This window comes from Microcebus murinus, chromosome 10 (assembly GCF_040939455.1).
Source record: "Microcebus murinus isolate Inina chromosome 10, M.murinus_Inina_mat1.0, whole genome shotgun sequence".
In the NCBI taxonomy this organism is placed as follows: Eukaryota; Metazoa; Chordata; class Mammalia; order Primates; family Cheirogaleidae; genus Microcebus; species Microcebus murinus.
Window position 1 is genome coordinate 54,162,955 of NC_134113.1, and position 23,435 is coordinate 54,186,389.

The following is a 23,435-nucleotide window of genomic DNA, read 5'->3' on the forward strand; positions in this document are numbered from 1 at the left end:
ATCTGACAAAAAGAGGTCACGATAAATAATTCTGAAGCATCCTCAAAATTCCAACGTTCTAGGAAGCCTTCGGTTTTGCATTCAAGCATTGATGCGTTCAGACTGCAACATGTCATTCTGGCTTATGACCAGAAGGTGGCAGCAATACATCTCTCTTTATTTTGAGACTAACAACCAACCAAGAGAGATGTTTCAGTTGCTCCAAAACATTTAGTTCAAATGGGTCCCACCCTAGACACCATGGACACAAATATGAGTGAGACCAGATCATTGCCCTCAAATATTATATTTTCAGAGAGGGGAGAGTCAGACACATAAACAGACTACTGATTTGCTTGCTGTGTGACCTTGGGCAAGTTGCTTAACTTCTCCGTGCCTCCGTTTCTTCAATTGTAAAATGTGACTATTAAAAGTACCTATGTCACAGGGTTAGTGTGAGGATTAGAAGTGATAAAATGTGTTAAATGCTTATCACAGTGTTTGGCACATAGGAAGTGTTAACTATTACTGCATGATACAGTGAGAGAAGTGATGAGATGGCAAAGATGCCCAGCTGCTCCCTAACTGGGCAGGGCAGAGCCCCCAAATGGAGATAATGGGGAAAGGATTCCACCTTGGTGAAGCCACTCTGTCGGTGGGGAGTCTGCAGCCAGACCGGGCAGGGAGAGTCTACTTGACAACGTGGAACTGGATCCCTCTGGCTGAGGTTCAGCGTGGGTCCTGCAGGCCCAGAGCACGGAGCACCAGCAGGGCCACCCAGTGCCTGACCACCCGGGACGCACCCTCCTGGAGAGGAAGCTGCCACTGGCTCGCTGAGCAACTCAGACAAGTAACTTGGTCCCTCTGAGCCTCAGGTCCTACCTAAGTGATGGGGAGACAGAACTATGGGGACCAGGGGACAGTGCTAAGTTACACTCTAGGACATTTCAAGAGCAACTGTAAAGTCAGCCAATTCAGGGGCAGCAGGGACTCGGAGCTAGGGACTTAAAGAGGAAGCACCTAGGAAAGCAAAGGAATGTTGGGGAGGATGCTTAAGCCAATCCTAGGCCTTGAGGGCCAGGGAGACCCAACTGACACTTAGTTACAAGTAACTGGGGATACACTAGAGCAGGGGGGTAAGGCTGGGATGAGCTTGGCATGTCTTTGCACTATGACTGGTCTTTGGCCTGGCTGCGAGTCCAGCTGTGGATCTCTTTACCGTCCCCATCTCCCACCCTCTCTTGCCTACATGCACCTCCTAATCCAGCTTTGAGGCCATAGCCTGTCATTTACTTTCTTTTCTTTCTTTCTTTCTTTCTTTCTTTCTTTCTTTCTTTCTTTCTTTCTTTCTTTCTTTCTTTTTTTTTTTTTTTTTTTGAGACAGAGTCTCACTTTGTTGCCCAGGCTAGAGTGCTGTGGCATCAGCCTAGCTCACAGCAACCTCAAACTCCTGGGCTCAAGCAATCCTCCTGCCTCAGCCTCCTGAGTAGCTGGGACTACAGGCATGCACCACCATGCCTGAATAATTTGTTCTATATATTCTTAGTTGGCCAATTAATTTCTTTCTATTTTTAGTAGAGATCGGGTCTTGCTCTTGCTCAGGCTGGTTTTGAACTTCTGAGCTTGAGCAATCCACCTGCCTCAGCCTCCCAGAGTCTTAGGATTACAGGTGTGAGCCACTGCGCCCGGCCATAGCACTCTTGCCAATAACATAAACTCCCTTGCTCACCTTCCTTGTAACCCCCTGAATGCATCCAACTGTTGTTTCTCTCTAAGCCTCCACCAGAGCCACAAGGGAGGCAGGATGGGAGGGATGATAATAATACTGGCTAATATTTCCACAGCATGTACTATGTGCCGACGACTAAGTGTCTCACGTATTGTAACTCATTTACAACGCTATGAAGTAGGTCAGTGGTCCCCAACCTTTATGGCACCAGGGACCAGTTTCATGGAAGACAATTTTTGCATAGATGGGGGTGATAGTTTGGGGATGATTTAAGTGCATTATATTTACTGTGTACTTTATTTCTATGATTATTACATAATAACATATAATGAAACAATTATACAACTCACCGTAATGCAGAATCTAATGCTGCCAGTAATCTGACAGGAGGAGCTCAGGTGGTGATGGGAGGGATGGGGAGCGGCTGTAAATACAGATGAAGCTTCACTCCCCTGTGTGCCGCTCATCTCCTGCTGTGTGGCCTGGTTCCTAATAGGCCACAGACCAGTACCAGTTGTTGGCACCAGGGTTGTGGACTGAAGAGGTAAGTAATAGTATTATCGTTCCCACTGATGGATAAAGAAAATGGAGTGAACAGAGGTTGAGTCATTTACTAAAACCCAAAGCACACAGCTAATTAAGTGGAGCAGCTGATTGAACCAACGCAGTCTGTCCGGAGTCCCATACGCTAAGGAAGGATGAGGCCGCCTTCGCCTGCACCCATCAGCCAGAAGTACTTGGCTCCTCCCACCCTGCAACCAGCACTGCTCTCAGCCACTAGTACGGACAATTCAAAAGAAACCCAGCTCCTTGGAGGCTGAAAATATCACCCAGGAGGTTAATAATAATAATAGTAATACTAAAACTAGCTTACATTTTCAGCCTTTGCAATGTGTGTCCTAAGCGTTTTCCATGTGTTTATTCATTTAGTCCTAGCAACAGCACTATGAGGCAGAAGCTACAATTATCCCCATTTCACTGAGGGTCATGGCCGGTCATAGCCACGAGCCTAAATTTCTACCATAGAGAGTGCTGGGATCAGATGGCAAGCGTGGCAGCTGCATGTGGAGCCCCAGCTCTTAACTGAGACTCTTTTCTTACCTCCCCCAACAAGACCTGCCAGGCCTGCTCCTGCTGAGTAAGGAGGAGCTTCCTCTCCTGCAGCACCCAAGCTCCCAGAGCCCCGCTGAGGAGGCCCCCTGGTCCCCTCTCCTCTGAGGCATCTGGGCGTGAGCTGGGCAGTTATGCAGGGAGGGGATGGGAACTCCAGGCCCACTCCCAGGACCAGCACCTCTCAGAGGTCCAGGTTGCCAGCTGCTCCCTATAAAGACAGGGCAGGAGTTGTCCTCCCCACGCCCTGCCTGTCCCTCTCCTGCAATGTTGGCTGCCAGAGTGCTCCTGAGTAGGAGGCGACTCTGGGGCGGATGGGGCTCCAGACTAACAGCCTCTGGGGCTCGGTGCCCAGGGCTTTGGGAAAGCAACAAGGCTTCTCTAGCCCCTCCTCACACCTGCCAAGCCCCCCACCCCCATCCCAGGCAGGACCCTCCGCACTCCCAGGAGTTACTGGGGGACAGACCTTGGTTTATCCATCCCGTCCCCTCTCTCCCATCCTCCTTTTCTCCATTCCCCTGGCAACCAAACCAGACCCATCAAGGAGAAGGACCTGGCAGCTGTGCAGGGAGAGACTAATGGCCCGGAAGGAAGGAGGGGCCTGGAGAAAAGGCGGTGGGGATGTGAGCAGAGCGGCTGCTAGCGCAGAGGGCGTTGGCCCTGGCCCATCTCAGAGGACACACAAAAGGGGGAGGGATCCTCTGCCCTGCAACACAGAGGAGCTGGCCAGCCAGGGAGCCACCTTCCTCACCCCCAGACAGACATCCAGCCTGGAGCCCCAGCCTGCTCCCCCGGACACCCAGCTCTCATCCTCAGGTCCAGTCTGAGGCAGACCTGTCCCACAGGAGAGCCCTAGAGTTCAAGGCGACAGCAGCAGCCCCAAGCTCCTCCGTGTTGCAGACCCAACAGGCCTCAGCAACCTGACTCTTGCAGACTATCCTCGCTGCCTATCCACTCCTGGGCCGCCTGTGCTTGTGCTCTGGAAGCTGTTTGACACACAGAGGCCAGACATCAGCCTTCTGGCTGACTCCGGGGTGGGGGAGGATATGAAGGGCTGCGTGGTTGTGTTTGTGAGTAGAATGTGAGTTCACATAGGTACACGGGGCTATGCATGTGCATCTGTGTGCACAGGTTTGTGGATGTGTTCTGGGCCTTCTCTCTCTTTTTTCAGCCATTGGGGATGGGCACCTTCTCCTTCCCCATCTCTTCCCCGTCCAGCCCCACCCATCCCTGGGTACCTGCAACTGCTCAGTACTGGAAACCGGTTCCTGCCAGTCCACCCAGCGCTCAGCCTTGGCAGCAGCTGTTGCCCCTCAGCCCCCTCCCCTCCCTACCTCAGCAATCAGTCTGGTTCCCGGAAGGCTCATGACTGAGCAGCAGTCGGTGGGGGGAGGGAGAAGCCAGCAAACCTGGACAGCACACAGGCCCCACTCAGCCCAGCCTCTGCATGGCACAGACCCTCTCCACGGGGGCCCTGAGCTGGACCCAGCCTCCCTCGGCCCCTGTGATGTTCCCACCCTGTTGGAGCTTGGGGTAGTCCAGGGTTGGGGCTGTGTCTTTAAGGCCGAAACATCAGCAGGCAACCTCTGCTGGGCCAAGTGTTCAGGAGAGGGGGAGGGGAACTGGTCAGTCCATTAGCGGCAAAGCTGGCGCCAGGCACCAGCCCTTCCCAGGGCTCTGGGGATTAGGTAGAGACCAGCCCTTCCCCAGCCCCTCTGCCTCTGCTCTCCTGTGCCCCGTTTCTCCCTGGGTGTGGTGAAGGAGGGGGTAACTGATAGCAAGTGAAAGTAGAGCCCAGCCTTTAGGGGACAGGTTGAGGCACAAGCTCTGGGGCCTAAACCAGGCCAACTTTCCCTCCACCTGGCCTCCTCCCTATTCATGTGCCAGAAGCCTGCGTTTTAACCTCAGCAGCTGCTGTCCCCTAATTTTCACCTGCTCTTTCGGACAGAGACCCCAGCTCTAGGCAGGCCCTCCCATCCTAGGCTCCAGCTTCCTATGCTTGCTGGAAGGTGCTGACCCTACCCGGGGCCTGCCTGTGGCTGCCATCCCTGCTTTCTTCGCCGCCAGCAACAGGGAGACTCCAGTAGGCAGAGCACCAGCAACCAGGGAGGCGAGGGCGCGGCGCCCCTGCTGTTCCGCAGGGGTGGGGCATCCCCCTCCCCACCCAGCCCCACTCTCCCGGGCCGTCAGGCCAGTGGGAGGAGCTGCCCGTGCCCCCCCTGAGACCACAGGGCTATAAAGCCGCCTGACAGCGGTCTGCGGCTTCTTCCCAGTCCCTGGCCTAGCTCGGCCCACGGTGACTGCCCACCCTCCGCCATGAGCCACCACTCGTCGGGCCTCCGGGCCGGCGTCAGCTCCACCTCATACCGCCGCACCTTCGGGCCACCGCCCTCACTATCCCCGGGGGCCTTCTCCTACTCCTCCAGCTCTCGCCTCTCGGGCAGTCGCCTGCTGGGCTCGGCGTCCCCGAGCTACTCCGTGCGCCTGGGCAGCTTCCGTGGCCCGCGGGCGGGTGCGGGCACCCTCCTGCGCCTGCCCTCCGAGCGCCTCGACTTCTCCATGGCCGAGGCCCTCAACCAGGAGTTCCTGGCCACACGCAGCAACGAGAAGCAGGAGCTGCAGGAGCTCAACGACCGCTTCGCCAACTTCATTGAGAAGGTGCGCTTTCTGGAGCAGCAGAACGCGGCCCTGCGCGGGGAGCTGAGCCAGGCCCGGGGCCAGGAGCCGGCGCGCGCCGACCAGCTGTGCCAGCAGGAGCTGCGGGAGCTGCGGCGGGAGCTAGAGCTGCTGGGCCGCGAGCGCGACCGGGTGCAGGTGGAGCGCGACGGGCTGGCGGAGGACCTGGCAGCGCTCAAGCAGAGGTCAGGGGGCAGGGGGCAGGGCTGGGCGGCGGCCGTCGAGGCGGCTGCTCCTCCCTCCCCTCCCTTCCCCTCTGGCAGCCCAAGGGTGTGGTTCCCCTAGCCAACTCGGAGGTGTGCAGGCAGCATCCTCACCCGCGGGCTCCAAGCCCCTCCCCCACTTTGCTCTGAGAGTCTGGGGAGGTGTGGGTGGGGTGTCTATGCCTCCCTTGTGAAATAAGGAGACCTTCTCAGCTCCCAGCCTGTTAGTGACAAAGGGGGGTCAAAGCCATCAGGCAGCCAGAAACCCTCCCAATAGAGTCCTGAGCAGCAGCACCAGCGTGTAACCTGATCCTGGGGGGCGCGGTCTGGGGAGAAGGCGCGGCCCTAATCCTGCAGCTCGGCCTCTGCGCACTCTACCCACAGGTTGGAGGAGGAGACGCGCAAGCGGGAGGATGCGGAGCACAACCTTGTGCTCTTCCGCAAGGTGAGCGGGGGGGCCCCACGTAGAGTTCTGCCTCCCCATCCCTACCCCGGCCTGTGCATCCAGGGGTGGCATCGGTGGGTGCGCGGGGTGGGGGCAACCAGACACCTCTCGAAGCAGGCAGGGAAGGCCTGGCCCTTCCTCTGCCTAAGCAGCCCCTCCCTTCTCTTGAACCCCACTGCCACCCCACAAAGGACGTGGACGATGCCACCCTGTCCCGCCTGGAACTAGAGCGCAAGATTGAGTCTTTGATGGATGAGATTGAGTTCCTCAAGAAGCTGCACGAGGAGGTGGGTGGACCAGGGTTTCAGAGGTGGCTTTGGGGGTTGTGGGGTGGTCTCGCCGAAGTTGCGCAGAGGAAGCTCTGGAGGAGGCTGGCGGGTGGAGTAGAGGAATCCTCCTGGGGGTGAGAAGTGAGATTGGCTGGGTAGACGCTGTCACTCCACCCCCTTCTACAGGTGGTTTGACTCCCACCCTTGCGCCACCTGGTGGCAGGCAGCGGGGCTGTACCCTAGTGACCTGGCAGCTGGTTTAGTGAACACCAGGGCTCAGGTCGCGTATTTCTGGTGTCGCTGCACTACCCAGGGGCCCCCTTCTGTTCCTTCAAATGTTTCTTCTCTTTTCTGTGCGCGAACTGCGTGGCCTGCATGGGATTTGCATCTTCGGCTTGTCATCTGCCTGTCCTGGGCCGTAGGAGCTTCGAGACCTACAGGTGAACGTGGAGAGCCAGCAGGTGCAGCAGGTGGAGGTGGAAGCAACCGTGAAGCCGGAGCTGACGGCGGCGCTGAGGGACATCAGAGCACAGTACGAGAGCATCGCAGCGAAGAACCTGCAGGAGGCGGAGGAGTGGTACAAGTCCAAGGTGCGAAGAAGGCCGGGAGGGTCTGGTAAGAGGGAAATGCGGGGTGGGTGTAGCACGTCCCTGCCAGCTCAAGCCCAGGTCCTCCCCCACCGCCCCCACATCACTTGGCAGTACGCAGACCTGTCCGACGCCGCCAACCGGAACCACGAGGCCCTGCGCCAGGCCAAGCTGGAGATGAATGAGTCCCGACGCCAGATCCAGAGTCTGACGTGCGAGGTGGACGGACTGCGCGGCACGGTGAGGACGAAGCTGAGCGCCCGGGCCCGGGGAGCGGACGACGAAGGGTTCCCTGACTGCCCCTCCTGTCCCTCACCCCAGAACGAGGCGCTGCTCAGACAGCTGCGGGAGCTGGAGGAGCAGTTCGCCCTGGAGGCGGGCGGGTACCAGGCGGGCGCCGCGCGGCTCGAGGAGGAGCTGCGACAGCTGAAGGAGGAGATGGCGCGGCACCTGCGCGAGTACCAGGAGCTCCTCAACGTCAAGATGGCCCTGGACATCGAGATCGCCACCTACCGCAAGCTGCTGGAGGGCGAGGAGAGCCGGTGGGCGGCGGGCGGGCAGGGCGTGGTCGGGATGGGGCGTGGGGGCGGGGCCGGCGGGGCGCTGACCGCGTGCTTCGTCCCCAGGATTTCCGTGCCGGTCCATTCCTTTGCCTCCTTAAGTATAAAGACCACCGGTGAGTCTTCCACGTCTGGCTTCCAGCCTGTACGTCCCCTGTCCACTTCTGCCCTGATCGGTCTTTTGCTCTGGCTCCCTCAGGGCTCTGTTCTCTCCACAGAACAGTCCTGGCCTGTATCTGTCCCTACCCGCTCTTCATGCCTCGCCCCTCCCCTGCCCTTGGGGACGGGAGTGGGAGCGTGAAAGGAGAGAGATCGCAAGCCTTCCCCCTTCCATCCCTCATCCTGTTCTCTCCAGTGCCTGAGGTGGAGCCTCCCCAGGACAGCCACAGCCGGAAGATGGTTCTGATCAAGACCATTGAGACCCGGGATGGGGAGGTGAGACAGGTCCTCTGATTCCAGGACCCCCTCACTTGTCATGTTATTTCTGAGCCACAGCCTGGCTGCAGCTGATCTTAGGGTGTTGTGGGTGGGTGGTTCTTGGGGAGAGACAAGGAAACAGAAAAGGTGGGTGGATAAACTGGAGCCAGCACCAAAGGATCTGGAAGGAGGGTGGTGTTGAATGGTCCATGCCCACCATATGCCTTGGCCCCAGCAGGTGGTGACAGAGTCCCAGAAGGAGCAGCGCAGTGAACTGGACAAGTCTCCTACTCACAGCTACTGAACCCCTTGGTCTGAAGACTTCTGACCCTGCCCTATGCCTGCTCTAAGCCCAAATCCTAACAGCAAACAGCAATCCTCAATTTGTCTCCCCTCCCTCTGCATGTGTCTAAGGGGTGGTATCAGTCCTTCCTTTCCTGGCACACCGCCAAGCCCTACCTGACCAGCCATCGCTGGCCGTGTCCCTGCCTGACACAGATGTAACCCAGGTGCTCTCCTTTTCCTGTCCTGGTAAAAGGCCGATAACCTACCAGGACAAGTCTACTGCAGCCATGATCCTAGGACCAGTGGGTGGGCCAGGATCTGAGTCTCACTTCTGAATCAAGTAAAACTGCTGTCAAGAGAAACCTCTCCAGTGCATGTGTGTCTGTGGGAGTGGGGGCAGTTTCTGAGGGGAGGAGCCTCCGTCGTTCTTCCCTTTGTCTCTAGTCATTTCTTTTCTGACTGCCACTCTCTTGGTGTCCATGACTCCTCCTTACCCTCCCAGGTTTTCTGCTATCTCTCCATCCACTCCTTCTCAATGTCTAGCTGCCTGCTGGGTGTCCCACAGGCCACTCAAACTCAGCGTGTCCCAACAGAGCTCTCACCTCCCTCCATCTGCTATCATGGTCCTCTTAGGATTCCCCACCCAGGGAGAAGGCACCGCTAGGACACCTATTGCCCAAATTAGAACTCACCTCAGCGTACACACCTTCTTTTCTTCACCTACCCGCTAAGTCTATGAAGTCTACTTCCTAGCTCTCTCGCAAGTCTGTGTGGTCTCCCCATCCCCACTACCGCCCTGTAGTCCAGACACCATCAGCTCTCGTCTGGGTTATATTACCTGGCTTATCAGTGGTTTTCTTCCCCTGGTTTTGCCATGCTATCCACCCAAATCTATTCAGATTCTGCTACCACCCCTGCTTGAAGGTGTCTATTTCCACGGTGTCCACCACTTCCATTCCACGATACACTTGCTTTCATGTCAAAATCCACTTCTGGATCTAAGATTATCTTCTTTACTCAATTATGGTGCTGGAGGCAGGGACTAATCCAGAGTCCCTGTTCTCAAAGAGCTCTCAGTCTGGGGCGGAGGAGGTAGGCAAATAAGCAGACAATTGCAACCACATGCTGACTGCTCTGTCTTGGATAAGCAGATGGTGGGGTGGTAAAAGGAAGAGGAATCCCGAACCCAGTATTGTGGGGTAAGGATGGCTACCCAGGGGGGTGACATCACACTGAGCACTCAAGGATGAGCAGGAGTTAGGTGAAGCAGGGAGAGAAGAATGAATTTGTAGGTAGAGAAATCATCCAGGAGGTGAGAGAGCAAGTTTGGGAATGGAAAGAAGTCCTATAATGCTGGAGTGAAAGACAGAATGGAAGGAATGGTGCTGAGGCTGGAAAGATGAAATAAGGGTCCAGCCACGGAGGCCTTGGTGAGCCATATTAAGGCATCCATATTTTATCCCAGGGAAAAGGGAAAGAAATTTAATGGTTTTAATCAGGAGAGTGAAGTATTCAGATCTGCATTTTAGGAAGATCACTGTGGCTGAAATGTGCTGAAGGAATTGGAAAGAGATGAAAGACCCGTTCAGAGGCTTTTTCAGTGAAACATGCAAGAGATGATGGTGGGTGGGGTAGCAGGAGATTAGTTTGAGGATAGAATCTGCAGTCCCTAAGGATTGATAGGCAGTATAAGAAAAAGGGAAATAGTAAAGATGACCTGGTAGGTCTTGAATAGCCAGGCAGATACGTGGTGGTATCTTTCACAGAAAATGGGAAGATTGGAGTAGGGGAAGGTGGGAGCCTAAGACAGCAAAGTCAAGTTAAGATTTATTGAGTGTGAGTTGCCCTGGAACATCCAAAAAGAAGAGATGGTAGGCAGTTGGATCCACTGATCTGGAGTTTAGGTGGGATTGGATATTTTGAGACACTGAATTTATCGGAATGCTTTTTATTACAAGTAACAGATAACCTCTTTATATTTTAAATTTCAAAATATTAATTAAGGGGGTACAAGTGGTTTCTTACTACATGGATATCTTGTGTAATGCTTAAGTCAGGGCATTTGGTGTGCCCATCACCAGAATGCTGTTCATTGTACCCAAGAAGTAAGTTTTTGTCCCACATCCACCCTCCTGCCCTCCCCCTTCCTGGTTTCTCATTCCCTTTATATTGCTTTGTGCCTGTGTGTACCAATCTATTATTCATGAGAACATGTGGTGTGTGGTTTTCCATTCCTGAAATACTTCACTTAGGATAATGGTGTCCAGTTCCATCCACATTGCTGCAAATGACAATATTTCATTCCTTTTTATGGCTGAGTAGTATTCCATAGTATTACTTCATTTCAGTTGGGCAAGATGGCTCTCACATGTAATCTTAACACTCTGGGAGGCTGAGGCAGGAGGATCACTTGAAGTCAGGAGTTCGAGATCAACCTGAGTAAGAGCGAGACCCCATCTGAATGAAAAACAGAAAAAATTAGCAGGGCTTAGTGGCACATGCCTGTAGTCCCAGCTACTTGGGAGGCTGAGGCAAGAAGATCACTTGAGCCCAGGAGTTTGAGATTGCAGTGAGCTATGATGACACCACTGCATTCTAGCCAGGGTGACAGAGCAAGACTCTGCCAATAAATAAATAAATAAAATAAATTCTTCATTTCCTTTGCGTAGACACCCAGCAGTGGAATTGCTGGATTGAATGGTAGGTCTACATTTATTTCTTTGTGAACTCTCCATACTGTTTTCCATAGAGGTTGTACTAATCTGCAGTCCCACCAATACTATGTAAGCCTTCCTTTCTCTCTGCATCCATGCCTGCATCTATTGTTTTATAACTTTTTAATACTGGCCATTCTAATAGGGGTAAGGTGGTATCTCATTGTAGTTTTAATTTGCATTTCCCTGATGATTAGTGATGTTGAGCATTTTTTCATATGTTTGTTGGCCATTTATCTCTCTTCTTTTGAAAAACTTCTGTTCATGTCTTTTGCCCACTTGTTTTTTTTTTTTTTTTGAGACAGAGTCTCACTCTGTTGCCCCAACTAGAGTGCTGTGGTGTCAGTCTAGCTCACAGCAACCTCAAACTCCTGGGCTCAAGCAATCCTACTGCCTCAGCCCCTCAAGTAGCTGGCACTACAGGCATGCACCACCATGCCTGGCTAATTTTTTCTCTATATATTTTTAGTTGTCCAGCTAATTTCTTTCTATTTTCAGTAGAGATGGGGTCTTACTCTTGCTCCGGCTGGTCTCGAACTCCTGAGCTCCAACTATCTGCCCACCTCAGCCTCCCAGAGTGCTAGGATAACAGGGCCACCATACCCTGCCTTGCCCACTTTGTGATAGGGTTGTTTAATTTTTTTCTTGCTGATTTGTTTGAGTTCTTTGTAGATTCTGGATATCAATCTTTTGTTGGATGTACAGTTTGTGAATATTTTCTTTCAGTCTGTAGGTTGTTTATTCACTCTGTTGATTATATTCTTTGCTGTGCAGAAGCTTTTTAAATTTAATTTGGTCCCATTTATTTTTATTTTTATTTATTTATTTTTTTTTGAGACAGAGTCTCATTTTGTTGCCCAGGCTAGAGTGAGTGCTGTGGAAGTGGTGTCAGCCTCACTCACAGCAACCTCAAACTCCTGGGCTCAAGCAATCCTGCTGCCTCAGCCTCCCGAGTAGCTGGGACTACAGGCATGCACCACCACGCCTGGCTAATTTTTTCTATATATATTAGTTGGCCAATTAATTTCTTTCTATTTATAATAGAGACGTGGTCTCGCTCTTTCTCAGGCTGGTTTTGAACTCCTGACCTTGAGCAATCTGCCCGCCTCAGCCTCCCAGAGTGCTAGGATTACAGGCATGAGCCACCACCCCTAGCCTGGTCCCATTTATTTAATTTTGTTATTGCTAAATTTGCCTGTGGGATCTTTTTTTTTTTTTTTTTTTTTTGAGACAGAGTCTCGCTTTGTTGCCCAGGCTAGAGTGAGTGCCGTGGCGTCCTAGCTCACAGCAACCTCAAACTCCTGGGCTCGAGTGATCCTTCTGCCTCAGCCTCCCGGGTAGCTGGGACTACAGGCATGCGCCACCATGCCCGGCTAATTTTTTATATATATATCAGTTGGCCAATTAATTTCTTTCTATTTATAGTAGAGATGGGGTCTCACTCTTGCTCAGGCTGGTTTTGAACTCCTGACCTTGAGCAATCCGCCCGCCTCGGCCTCCCAAGAGCTAGGATTACAGGCGTGAGCCACAGCGCCCGGCCTGCCTGTGGGATCTTAATCATAAATTCTTTGCCTAGGCCAATGTCTGAAAGAGTTTTTCCTACATTTTCTTCTAGAATTTTTATGATTTTATGCCTTACCTTTAAATCTTTAATCTATCTTAAGTCTTTAATCCATCTTGAATTAATTTATTACATCTTGAATTAATTTTTGTATATAGTGAAAGTCTTTAATCCATCTTGAATTAATTTTTGTATATAGTGAAAGATAGGGATCCTGTTTCATCCTTCTCCATGTGGCTGTCCAATTTTCCCAGCACCATTTATTGAATAGGGCTTCCTTTCCCCAGTGTATATTGTTGTCCGCTTTGTTGAAGATCGGTCGGTTGTAGGTAGATGGTTTTATTTCTGGGTTCTCTATTCTGTTCATTCGTCTACATCTCTGCTTTTATACCAAATACAATGCTGTTTTGGTTACTATAACCTTGTAGTATAATTTAAAGTCAGGTAATGTGATGCCTCCAAATTTGTTCTTTTTACTTAAAATTGCTTTGCCTGTTTGGGCTCTTTTTTGGTTCCAATGAAGCTTAGGATTATTTTTTCTAGATTTGTGAAATATAAGTTTTTGAACTTTTTAGATAGGGTCTTGCTCTGTCACCTAAGCTACAGTGCAGTGGCATGATCATAGCTCACAGCAACCTCAAACTCCTGGGCACGAGTGATCTTCTTGCCTCAGCCTCCTGGGTAGCTGGGACTACAGGTACACACCACCATGCCTGGCTAATTTTTAAAAAATTTTTGTGGAGACAGGGTCTCATTCTGTTGCCCAGGCTGGTCTCAAACTTTTGGGCTTAAGCTACTTTCCCGCTTCAGCCTCCCAGAGTGCTGGGATTATAGGTGTGAGCCAGCATGCCTGGCCTAGAAAGGAAATTTTGAAAAAGGAGAGACTGGACCAGAGTTTTTGAAACTACAGGTCATGAAACATTGTAATTTAAATTATAGGTCAAGGCTGAGAGAGGCGGCTCACACCTGTAATCCTAGCACTCTGGGAGGCAGAGGCAGAAAGATTGCTTGAGGCCGGGCGAGGTGGCTCACGCCTGTAATCCTAGCACTCTGGGAGGCCGAGGCGGGTGGATTGCTCAAGGTCAGGAGTTCAAAACCAGCCTGAGCGAGACCTCGTCTCTACCATAAAAATAGAAAGAAATTAATTGGCCAACTAATATATATAATATAAAAATCAGCCGGGCATGGTGGCTCGTGCCTGTAGTCCCAGCTACTCGGGAGGCTGAGGCAGGAGGATTGCTTGAGCCCAGGAGTTTGAGGTTGCTGTGAGCTAGGCTGACGCCATGGCACTCACTCTAGCCTAGGCAAGAAAGCGAGACTCTGTCTCAAAAAAAAAAAGAAAGATTGCTTGAAGTCAGGAGTTTGAGAGCAGCCTGAGCAAGAGCAAGACCCTGTCTCTCTAAAAATAGAAAAATTAGCTGGGCATCATGGCATGAGCCTGTAGTCCCAGCTACTCAGGAGGGTGAGGCAGAAGGATTGCTTGAGCCCAGAGGTTGGAGATTGCAGTGACTACCTGGTGTGTCCCTAAATAAATAAGTAAATAAATAAATACATACATAAATAATTGAGTCAAGACTAACCTTTTTTTTTTTTTTTTTTGAGACAGAGTCTCACTTTTGTTGCCCAGGCTAGAGTGAGTGCCGTGGCGTCAGCCTAGCTCACAGCAACCTCAAACTCCTGGGCTCAAGCGATCCTCCTGCCTCAGCCTCCCGAGTAGCTGGGACTACAGGCATGCACCACCATGCCCGGCTAATTTTTTGTATATATACTTTTAGTTGGTCAATTAATTTCTTTCTATTTTTAGTAGAGACGGGGTCTCGCTCAGGCTGGTTTCGAACTCCCGACCTCGAGCAATCCGCCCGCCTCGGCCTCCCAGAGTGCTAGGATTACAGGCGTGAGCCACCGCGCCCGGCCTAAGACTAACCTTTTAAAAGAAAGAAAGAGAGAGAGAGAGAAAGAAAGAAAGAAAAAAAGAAAGAAAGAAGGAAAGAAGGAAGGAAGGAAGGAAGGAAGGAAGGAAGGAAGGAAGGAAAGAAAGAAAGAAAGAAAGAAAGAAAGAAAGAAAGAAAGAAAGAAAGAAAGAAAGAAAGAAAGAAAGAAAGAAAGAAAGAAAGAAAGGAAAGAAAGAAAGAAAGAAAGAAAGAAAGAAAGAAAGAAAGAAAGAAAGAAAGAAAGAAAGAAAGAAAGAAAGGCCAGGCGTGGTGGCTCATGCCTGTAATCCTAGCACTCTGGGAGGCTAAGGCAGGAGCATCACTTGAGGTCAGGAGTTTGAGACCAGCCTGAGCAAGAGTGAGACCCCGTTTCTACTACATATATATATATATATATATATATATATATATATATATATATACACACACACACATATATTAGCTGGGCATGGTGTTGTGCACCTGTAATCCCAGCTACTCAGGAGGCTGAGGCAGCAGGATCACTTGAGCCCAGGATTTTGAGGTTGCTATGAGCTAGGCTGATGCCACAGCACTCTAGTCTGGGCAACAAAGTGAGACTCTGTCTCAAAAAATAAAAACAAAAAACAAAAAAACCTGAAAAAAACCACAATTAAACATGCTTAAATGCTGGAGAGAATTAAAAAGAATCAAGTTGTCATGGCTGAGCTCAACCATCTATTAAAATGATATACCTCAGACTTGGCTGTGATGGAAAAGTTTTAGGAAAACCCCAAACCCAATCTTAATCAGGGGATCTGATGTTAACCTCAAAAAGAAGGGCTGGGACTTGATTGTTAAGAACGCTAATACCACATTGATTTTATTATAGTCTGCTTGTTAGAAGAAGGTTAACTGAAGAGAGACAGTTTTCGTAACATCTGTAAAAAGGTCATCTCAAAGGGCAGATGTGGCCACACTTATTTAGTACTGTTCCTGTAGAGGAATGGGACTGGGAAGGAGACATGTATCCTGGGCTCCACCGAGGTGCCACTGCTACAGCAGGGATAATTCATCAGGGGCCACCTGCAGAGGGTGGAAGAGGAAGTTCAGTTATTTCAGTTGCAAAGACCAGAGACTAATCAAATATTTCAGGCAAGTGGGAGTTAATCGTGAGGTTACCTGTGGAAATAAGGAGTACAAGAACTGCAGCTGCCTGGGGTGGGAGTGGAGATTGCTTCCCAAGAACCCAGAAACACCTGTACCACCTGGCCTCATGGGAGGAATGAACCCAGTTGGGTTTCACAGAGCCTGTGAGGTGACCAATAGTGCCCATAGGACCCTTAGCAGGAGGGGAACACTCCTCGCTAGCCCAGGGACCTATGGCTTCTATTGCTCCTGTCATGATGAATTAATGACCATGCTCAGCTAATTTTTAAAATTTTTTATACAGATGGGGTCTCACTCTGTTGCTAGTCTCAAGTGATCCCCCTACTTTAGCCTCCTGGAGTGCTGGGATTATAGGTGTGAGCTACAGTGCCTGGTCATTCCTACTTATGGCTTCAATTGCCCCATGGCATCCATGGCTTTGATGACCTAGTAGCAGCTGCACGCTGACTTCTGGGGCTTTAGTTTGGTTCTGCTCTCATGTCCCATCACAGAAGATGAGGACTGCACTAGTATTAATTGATACTCCCAGCTGGGCATGGTAGCTCATGCCTATAATCCTAGCACTCTGGGAGGCTGAGGAAGGAGGATCGCTTGAGGTAAGGAGTTTGAGACCAGCCTGAGCAAGAGCGAGACCCCGTCTCTACTAAAAATAGGAAGAAATTAGCCAGACAACTAAAAATATATAGAAAAAATTAGATGGGCATGGTGAAACATGCCTGTAGTCCCAGCTACTTGGGAGGCTGAGACAGTAGGATTGCTTGAGCCCAGGAGTTTGAGGTTGCTGTGAGCTAGGCTGATGCCACAAAAAATTGATACTCCCCATCCCCTCTGCAAGACATACCACCTGATATCCAAAACATCTAAGCTCTTGAGACTGGCTGGCTGCTCTAGTTCCCTAAGCACTTTGGCTCCCACAGGTTGAGTTAACAAATGTTAAGTGCATAACAAATGCTGGTTGTATTTGTTCCTTAACATGTTTTTGACACTTATACTTGTTACATAATCCTGTAGTTTAATATTTCTGAAACTGTTGAAAGAGTATGAAAAGTATAATTTTTATTTAACAGATGGCATACTGGTTAAGACTCTCTGCATTTGAATCTCTGGTCTTTTGCTTAGTATATGCATGACCTAGAGAAATGTACTTCACTTGTTTTTGCCTCAGTTTCCTAATCTGTAAAATGGAGACAACAATAGTTGTATAACAGTAACTTTGTAGGATTTCTGTGAAGATGAAATAAGATGATTCATACAGATCTGGGTGGACTTGGCTGTCCTGTAGGCAGAATAGGGTGACATTCAGAATATGACTTCCTTGACTCCTTCCCTTGTTGTGTCCAAGAATTCTGTATCTCAGAACAAAATGTCAGAGTAACAAGCTCACACCAACGTAAGCAATAAATGGGGGTTTATTTAAGCTAGCTCGAGCTAGAGTCCAGGTCAGAGCACCAGCTCAGTGGTCTCTTTAGACAAGGACTCTTGGAAAGGTTTTAGCACAGGTTTTATACTTTTAGTTGTTGTGCAACTCAGTTTACTGGTTACAAGTGGTATCCGGAGCCCACATAGCACCCACACATCCCACTCAAGCTGTTCACGCACTGATCATGCTGGCCGTGTATTGATTTATTGATTGGTTGGCTAGGTCCCAGGGACTTTGCACTAACTTATCAGGTAGTGCCTTACCGGTTTCCTCCCTGGGGCCTTGTTTGTTCTCTCTCTCTCTCTCTCTCTCTCTCTCTCTCTCTCTCTCTCTCTCTCTCTCTCTCTCTCTCTCTCTCTTTTTTTCTTTTACTTTGTAGAAGCCTGTCATGGCTTCAGTCAGGCCAAGTGGCAAGCAAGCAAGTGAATTACAAAAGGTAAGGTAGGGAAGCCAAGATAGTGGTAGCTTGTATCCTACACCCTCAGCAGGGTAGTGTGGGATTCATCATAAACTATGAACCAAGGATTACAGCTCTAGTCATTCTTCAATAGCGTAAACATCAAAGAATTTTTCTGTTTCAAGTAGAAAACTTTAACATGTGATGCAGCCTTTTTCATACTACATTAATTTCTTACCAGTGTTATGACAAATTACCACAAACTTAGCAGCTTAAAATGGCAGATCTCTTATCTTACAGTTCTGGAGGTCAGAAGTCTAAAATGGGTCAGAAGAGCTGCATTCCCGCTGGAGCGTGAGCCACTGCACCTGGCCTCAATATATTTGGATATAGAAATATTATAGATGTGGCTGGGCGCGGTGGCTCATGCCTGTAATCCTAACACTCTGGGAGGCCGAGGCGGGCGGATTGCTTGAGGTCAGGAGTTCGAAACCAGCCTGATCAAGAGTGAGACCCCGTCTCTACTATAAATAGAAAGAAATTAATTGGCCAACTAATATATATAGAAAAAATTAGCCAGGCATGGTGGCGAATGCCTGTAGTCCCAGCTACTCGGGAGGCTGAGGCAGCAGGATTGCTTGACCCCAGGAGTTTGAGGTTGCTGTGAGCTAGGCTGACACCACAGCACTCACTCTAGCCTGGGCAACAAAGCGAGACTCTGTCTCAAAAAAAAAAAGAAATAATATAGATGTAAATGTGGTGTATGTGTATGTGTGTGTGTGTGTGAGGGGGTGTAGAATATATCCCATAGCTCTGTCCACTGAGAGGGCCTGGGAGTGACAGCACCCTAACAGCAATGAGCACAATTAGTGTCCAGATTTTGGTTTCTCAATAACATTCTCCACTAAAAGGAACCAGAGCTCCTTGGAGAAATGGCTGATTCCAGAGCTGTTGCACAGAAAGTATAAACTGGTCCTGAAAGGTGTTGCTCTGCCAGAAAGCACAGAATGCTAAACAGTGATGAGGTCATGCTAAAAGGGTACAGAAGACAACTTGAAAGGGCTCCCCACTGACCAAATCTGAGAAAATGTGTATCAAAATAAACAATATTAGTAATTACATAGTAATCCACTGACTAGGAATTTATGAGTTCATAATGATATAATTTTAAAAATAGCAAAATTTTGATGAGGGATGAAATATTTACATAATCTCGAAGTACCCCCTGCTGCACAAAATACTTCTTAATTCCAAAGGTGAAAAGTAATTTACAGTGAAGAAACTTGGCAGATACTACTTTAACCAAGTAATCAAAGTAATAGGACAATTTGAAACAGTAGCCACCCGCTAGGATACAGTAGGAAGAAAACAGCATCCCTCTGTAACAGTCCCACCAAAGAGACTAATCTGAGTCTACTCATAAGAAAATATCTAGGCCGGGCGTGGTGGCTCACGCCTGTAATCCTAGCACTCTGGGAGGCCGAGGCGGGCGGATTGCTCAAGGTCAGGAGTTCAAAACCAGCCTGAGCGAGACCCCGTCTCTACCATAAAAATAGAAAGAAATTAATTGGCCAACTAATATATATATATATATATATATAAATCAGCCAGGCATGGTGGCTTGTGCCTATAGTCCCAGCTACTCGGGAGGCTGAGGCAGGAGGATTGCTTGAGCCCAGGAGTTTGAGGTTGCTGTGAGCTAGGCTGACGCCACGGCACTCACTCTAGCCTGGGCAACAAAGCGAGACTCTGTCTCAAAAAAAAAAAAAAGAAAAAAAAAAAAAGAAAATATCTAAACCCAAATTGAAGGAAATTCTACAAAATAACTGGCCTGCAATCCTCAAAAGGATGAAGGTTATAAAAGTCAGAAATGAACTGTTCCAGGCCGGGCACAGTAGCTCACGCCTGTAATCCTAGCACTCTGGGAGGCTGAGGCGGGCAGATTGCTCAAGGTCAGGAGTTCGAAACCAGCCTGAGCAAGAGCGAGACCCCATCTCTACTATAAATAGAAAGAAATTAATCGGCCAGCTAATATATATAGAAAAAATTAGTCAGGCATGGTGGCGCATGCCTGTAGTCCCAGCTACTCGAGAGGCTGAGGCAGCAGGATTGCTTGGGCCCAGGAGATTGAGGTTGCTGTGAGCTAGGCTGATGCCATGGCACTCACTCTAGCCTGGGCAACAAAATAGAGACTCTGTCTCAAAAAAAAGAAAAGAAAAGAAAAAAAAGAAATGAACTGTTTCAGATTGAAGGAGACTAAAGAGACATGACAACTAAATGCAACATGTGACTCTGGACTGGATCACCTTATAAGAGACATCACTAGGAAACTGGTAAAACTTGAATGTGTGTCTGCATTAGTCATGGTTGGAGATAGACTGGATTGGATATAGGAGAGGAGTTTTATGAGGGATTGGCCACATGATGAAGCAGAGAAGTTGACGGTAGGCCCTCTGCAGGCTGGAGAACCAGAGAAGCTGGTAGCATGGCTCAGTCCAAGTCAAGAAGCCTTAGAACCAGGAGGTCACGGGTACAAGTCTAAGAGTCCAAAAGCCGAAGAACTTGAAGTCTGATGTACAAGGGCAGGAAGTGACAAGCATCTTACTGGGGATGGAGGGGGAGAGCAAAAGAGGAGGAGGAAGAATCCCCCCTTCCATATGTTTCTTCCAACTTGGGCCCCCAGCTGATTGGATGGTGCACTCAGATTGGATGATACCCTAAGATTGGATGGTACCCATCCAAATTGAGGGTGGCTCTTCCTCTTAGTCCAGGGACTCACAGCCAATCTCCATGTCCCCAAACACCCTCACAAGCACACCCAGAAATAATGCTTCACCAGCCATTTAGGCATCCCTCAATTCACACCAAATGGACACCTAAAATTAACCATTATAGATAGGGTCTGAGGGTTAGAGGGTGGTAATGTATCAATGCTATTTTCCTGATTTCGATGATTGTATTATGGCTATGTTAGGATAATGTCCTTGTTTGCAGAAAATACACAACAAAGTATTTGGGGGAGATGGGGCACTATATTTTCAATTTACTCTCAAATGGTTGAGGAAAAATGTTATGTGTATTCATGCAAATTTTATGTAAAGTTGAGATTGTGTCACAAAAACATGAAAAAAACAGTTACTCTTTGGAGAAACTTTAGATATTTTCTCACAAGTCAAGGTTAACCCTGGCACTACTACTGTTAATACAATACTGGAATTTCTGTACAATGATGTAGGAAAAAAAGGGAAGGAAATAGACTCCCTTGAAGACTCCAGAAGGAACAGAGTACTGTCAACACCTTAATTTCAGACTTCTGACCTCAAGAACTGTAAGAGAATAAATTTGCATTGCTTTAAACAACTAAATTGTGGTAATTTGTTATAGCAGCAATAGGCAATGAATACACAACTGTACATATTTTCTGAGCATGCATGCATAGTTAAGAACATCTATCAAGTATGTTAGAATGAATGTCTATGGGAGAGGGGAATAGGAGAACAGATAGGGAATGAAGGGGGGGTGTGATAGAATAAAACAAGAGGGGTGGTTTGCATGTCAATGAAGGTACTATGAGAAGTAACTCAAATCCCTGCATGGAAGGTCCAGCAAAGACAAACAAGGTCACTCTGGCTGCTGTGTAGAAAACAGATTGGATGCTCTGATAGGTGTGGCAGGTATTCCAAGCACTGGGCTCTTTTAAAGACTTTTCGGATATAAAATCAGTCTCCCTTGTATTTTGATTTTTGTGAAGGTGATACCCTCAAGAGCAGGTATAAATATTTGGGTCATTGGTAAATAACTCAATTTCTCCTATGAATTTGACTAGCGTGAGTCAGTCCCATGATCTACTCTGGGTATCCTGGCAAACTCAAGCTTCCAAGTCCATGAAGCTGAAGACAAGACCTGAACTGTGTAAACTACCTTAAAAATCACGTGAAGCCACTGTGCAGCCAATTTCCATCCTAGGGCTTGCCTATCCTTCAAACTTCAGCCATATTCCTCCCTGTAACCACAATGACTAGCAAATAGCCTTACAAGTAGTAGTTGCACCATACTTGGTAGTAGCCATCCCTGCTGATCTAGTGTTTAGAGTTTGGTACATTCACAATACCTGTTGGTGGAATGAAGTGACTCCTCCTTTCCCTTAACTCAGACCATCTCTCTAGTTTTATTTCCTACTGTTCCCTACATTCCATCTACCCCCAAGGGCTCACTATTCTCTGAACACTCCAGATTCTTTCATGTTTCCTTGCCTTGGCAAGTACTATTCCTAGTGACTAGAATAGAGTGCTTTCTCTCTTTTATTTATATTTATTTATTTATATTTTTATTCTTCTTATTTATTTATTTTTTGAGACAGAGTCTCACTCTCTTGCCTGGGTAGAGTACCGTGGCATCAGCCTATCTCACAGTAACCTCAGACTCCTGGGCTTCAAGCGATCCTCCTGCCTCAGCCTCCCGAGTAGCTGGGACTACAGGTATGTGCCACCATGCCCGGCTAATTTTTTCTCTATATTTTTAGTTGGCCAATTAATTTCTTTCTATTTTTTTAGTAGAGACAGGGTCTCGCTCTTGCTCAGGCTGGTTTCGAACTCCTGACCTCGAGCTATCCGCCGACCTCGGCCTCCCAGAGTGCTAGGATTACAGGAGCGGGCCACCCCGCCCGGCCCTCGAGATTATCTCTTAAACAAAAAGTAAAATTTGTAAGAGTGGACAAAAGATGAGATATGGAAAGGGGTGGGGGCAGTTCAGGAATAACTAACTCCCAGGTTACCGGTTTGTGTAATAAGAACAGCTGTGGTCGGGGGAAAATCTATCCAAATCCTGTAAACTTGACACTACTGTCCATTTCCCATCCTCCATCAGGGGCTACCCCTTCCATTCTAAGCAGGATAGGATCTCACAGCCTCACACCCCTACCTGCCAATAACCAGCCGGGAAGCTCCCTCTACCCAGTTCTCTAGGCTGCAAAAGGCAACCCAAAGGTGAGGAAATTCCCAGCTGTGAGTAGCCATTCCATTCTGCTGTGTTGACAGAGCTCAACATCGAGTCTTACTTCTTTTTCTTTCTTTCTTTTTTTTTTTTTTTGAGACAGAGTCTCACTGTGTTGCCCAGGCTAGAGTGAGTGCCGTGGCGTCAGCCTCGCTCACAACCTCAAACTCCTGGGCTCAAGCAATCCTCCTGCCTCAGCCTCCGGAGTAGCTGGGACTACAGGCATGCGCCACCATGCCTGGCTAATTTTTTCTATATATTTTTAGTTGGCCAATTAATTTCCTTCTATTTCTTAGTAGAGACGGGGTCTCGCTCTTGCTCAGGCTGGTTTCAAACTCCTGACCTTGAGCCATCCTCCCGCCTCGGCCTCCCAGAGTGCTAGGATTACAGGCGTGAGCCACCGCGCGGGGCCCTTATTTCTTATCGGTGAAATGGAGCCCACGCCTCACTGGGTTGTGAGGCTCCAGTGAGCAAACGTTCTTGTTAGGCTCAGCTGAAGTCCCTTCAGCCCTTTCTGCCTGTTTGGAGGCAGTTTCCTGTCCCGAGAGTAACTTGCATATGTTTTCTAGAAGCGACTGCAATGGCGCCCCCAAAGCGTGGCGCCTCAATATGGTCAGAGTCGGGTCAGCGGCTGTGGCCAGCCCCCAATACGGTCAGGGGCAATCACCATGACCAGCCAGCCCTTCCCACAATGCCCAGGCCCTTCTTGTGAGTGGTCCATCCGTCGCCGGTCCCGAGAGCTCGCGAGAGTACCAAGCTCCGGTTGTCGTCCAGCCTTCAAGCGCCACGCCTTTCCCGACCCCAGAACCGCCTCCTCCTTTCTCTTTCCCCGCCTTCCACCCGCGCTCCGCTCTCGGATTGGCTGATTGAGCTAGGTCAGTTTTTTCCTGGCCAGAAAGCGGTTCGACCGCCAGTCCTTCTTTTGGCCCCGCCTCTGAAACCTGCGGATTGGACGGCTGCGTCAGAAGTTACGCCCCTCCGCGGGAGCACGGACGAGCCAATCAGGAGCTTCGCGTATTTTACAAACTGGGG

General features: G+C 49.3%; 1 protein-coding gene across 2 annotated transcripts; it reads left to right on the top strand.

Annotated features, from left to right (window-relative positions):
- The first annotated feature begins 5,083 nt into the window (after window positions 1-5,083).
- PRPH (peripherin) lies at window positions 5,084-8,622 on the top strand. Of its 2 annotated transcripts, none has more exons than XM_012761400.3 (9): window positions 5,084-5,679; window positions 6,082-6,142; window positions 6,334-6,429; window positions 6,834-7,001; window positions 7,113-7,238; window positions 7,320-7,540; window positions 7,625-7,674; window positions 7,914-7,993; window positions 8,214-8,622. In XM_012761400.3, the coding sequence occupies exons 1-9, from the start codon at window positions 5,135-5,137 to the stop codon at window positions 8,277-8,279; spliced, it is 1,413 nt and encodes a 470-aa protein (XP_012616854.1). In that variant the 5' UTR covers window positions 5,084-5,134; the 3' UTR covers window positions 8,280-8,622. The 2 variants fall into 2 exon arrangements, with proteins under 2 accessions (XP_012616854.1, XP_012616845.1); XM_012761391.3 differs by having other exon boundaries at window positions 5,085-5,679; window positions 8,211-8,612.
- The last annotated feature ends 14,813 nt before the right edge of the window (window positions 8,623-23,435 follow it).